We start from the raw sequence: 2,847 nt of genomic DNA, 5'->3' as shown, positions 1-2,847 counted from the left end.
TATGAATATAAAGGAACAACAAATCCACTTTGTGGAAAACAATATCCAAAATGTTTCACACCAGAACGAATTATTGTAATTGAAATGAAATGATTTTTATTCATTATTGTTTATTTAAAAACTAAAAAAATAAAAAAGAATATAAAATAAAATTAATAAATGATATGAACATTTCATCTATCAATAAATGAAATGATGAATATAAAAATGATCATATTTCATTCTTATTTTATTTCATTTGAAATAATCATATTCAATGTGTTAATTTAATAAATAATAAAAAGAAATAAGAATAAAATATAAATAAAATAATAAATATTTATTTGATTCTTTTTTATTTAATAACTTCATCAAATCAGAGTCGAATTTTATTTATTTTTCATTTAAAATGTTTTATTTAACTTATTCTCTTTTAATAGTATTTAATATATTTTAATATAATATATTAATATTAATGATAATTGAATCAATAACTAATTCATTCATCATAACATATTTAGTCATTCATCATTTTAAATAAACACATTATTTGAATCTTCATTATAATAAATAAAGGTATTGCATTTCAACTAAATCTAATATAATTAAATGATAAAATTAATATGAATTTATTAAATAAATCTTTAGAACTTGAAGTTTTTTATAAGTTGATAGATACATGAAAATGATAAAGAATCAAAATAATGATAAATTTAATAAAAATAAATAATTCAATATCATTCAAAATAACAAATAAATAAATAACTACATATAAAAATATAGTTTAAATAAAGTATAGATATAATAAAATAATTATTTTCAAACATCATTTTACTTCATTAAGTATTTATAGAAAAATAAAAAATGAAAATTTAACTATGAATAACACAAAACAATGAAAAAGATGTTTTACAAAACAAATATAATAAGAGATTAAAATTTAATTAGGAGAATTGTTAAATAAATTTCTACAAATTTTTGGTTACTTATTGTAGTTATCAAATAAGAATTATGTTTAAACTCATTAAAGTAATGTGAGTTGGTTACTATTTTATTGGACTTTATTTTATAAAGAACTTTTGTATCAAAAACAATTGGATTACATAATCAAAACAAAACTTATCAAGAAATAATGAATAGAGAATGGTAAAACAAAGAAATAACTTATTTTATATGATATGAAAATAATCATAATACTCAATAATAAATTGTAGATTGCAACCTTTCATAAAAAGGAGAGCAGTGAAGTTTCTAAGTTGGTTATGAATAGTCAAGACTTGAAACACTAGTACACAGACGTAATACATTTTTTATAAAGCAAGAAACTCATTAAAAACAAATTAATTAATTAGGAGATGAATAATTTTATTGATCATAATATTTCAACATGTTTGATAACAATTTTACTATCAAAGAAGATTAGTTTTATAATATCTAATAATGGTATTATGATTTAATAACATTTCTCTATTTCCTCATTATTTAATTCCTCATATATAATTAGGAAGAAAGACAAAGATTAATTAAACAACGAATTAAATAATAAAATCATTAAAGAGCTTACAAACACAAAAGAAAGTAAAACAGTTTAAGATACTTAGTTATTTATTAATGTAAAATCAGATAAATAAAGAAAATAAAAAAGAATGGAAAGAGATGATAAAGTCCCAAAAATCCAAAAGAAGTATCTGCAACTTCTAAATTAAACTAACTATACCATCGAGAAGACTCTATCATATTCTTTCTATTCTTTTTTATTAAAACAAAAATAAAAATGAATAAAAAATTCAAATATAATCCCTCTTTGTCTATTTTTGTTTTTAAATTTTATTTTCAGGTTCAAAAAAAAAAAGAAAAGAAGAAGTGAAACTAAAAAACTAAAATTCAACTTCTGTTACAATGTTGCAATTGAGAGTTTTAGTGATTGAAGCAGAAAATCTTATGCCAGCTGATTTTTTTTCAAAACAAGCAGACCCTTATGTTAAGGTAACAGTAGGAAAAGAAATTCATCAAACAACCATTCAGAAAAAAACATTAAACCCACATGGAAAGAAGAACTTCGATTTACAATAGACTCACATAATTTACCAAATATAAAATTTGAAGTTTATGATTGGGACAGATTTAAAACTGATGACTTTCTTGGAACATGTCAACTTCCTTTAAAAATGCCAATTAATGGAGATGTTTGGTTAAAACTAAGTGTTCAAGGAAGAATTCATGTTAAATTAGAAACATTTAAAGGAATTCAACAATATTATCCTTCATTTCAAAATGGTCAAAATGGGATTGCATTAAAAGTTATGGATGAATCTACACCAACACTATATTCAACTCAACAATTTAATCCTAATTCATTTGGATTACATATTGATAAAAATGAAGCATCTAAATTCAAACCAAAACAATTCATTAATCTTCAATCAGATTCACAACTTTCTTCAAGTAAAAGTTTCAATTTAAATCATCCTTTTGAACAAGGAAGTAGTGATTGTAGTTACTATGCTTTATCGTGTGGTAAATATGTCCAATACTATGGACCTTTACCTTCAGCACCTCCTTAAAGATGCTGAACTTTGGATTGTGTTATTGTTTTATAGTATAATGTTATATATATCATATTTAAATTATGTTTTTGATAACGGTTTTCTATTTTTGAAAAGTTAAATGGAAGAAATAGTTTTAAAAAAAAAAAAGAACATCGAAAGATTTCTATGAAACATACAACTAACCCTGGTAAAAAACAAATTATATATTTTAATTCTTCCAAACTAGAATAATACCATCTTTTAATTATGAAATCTGAAAATAAAAGATTAAAATACGAATCTAAAAGAAACCCTCAAAATTATGAATAAGGAGAAAAGA

The 2,847-nt window shown here is 21.3% G+C and overlaps 1 protein-coding gene across 1 annotated transcript, besides 5 other annotated features; it reads left to right on the top strand.

Annotated features, from left to right (window-relative positions):
- Positions 1-340: part of a repeat region that runs on past the window's edge.
- Positions 341-364: 24 nt separating this feature from the next.
- Positions 365-467: a microsatellite.
- A 109-nt stretch (positions 468-576) lies between these two features.
- Positions 577-621: a sequence feature (AT_rich).
- Positions 622-642: 21 nt separating this feature from the next.
- Positions 643-795: a microsatellite.
- A 934-nt stretch (positions 796-1,729) lies between these two features.
- Positions 1,730-1,777: a sequence feature (AT_rich).
- A 370-nt stretch (positions 1,778-2,147) lies between these two features.
- On the top strand, positions 2,148-2,543 carry EDI_337030 (uncharacterized protein; the record flags this gene model as incomplete). Its single annotated transcript, XM_001739496.1, has 1 exon — positions 2,148-2,543. One exon carries the CDS (start codon positions 2,148-2,150, stop codon positions 2,541-2,543), a length of 396 nt encoding a protein of 131 aa, XP_001739548.1.
- Positions 2,544-2,847: the final 304 nt, after the last annotated feature.

This window comes from Entamoeba dispar, genomic scaffold (assembly GCF_000209125.1).
Source record: "Entamoeba dispar SAW760 scf_1105229462201 genomic scaffold, whole genome shotgun sequence".
Lineage (NCBI taxonomy): Eukaryota > Evosea > Mastigamoebida > Endamoebidae > Entamoeba > Entamoeba dispar.
Note: the sequence above shows the minus strand (reverse complement) of the source record. Positions and strands in the feature narration are given on the sequence as shown.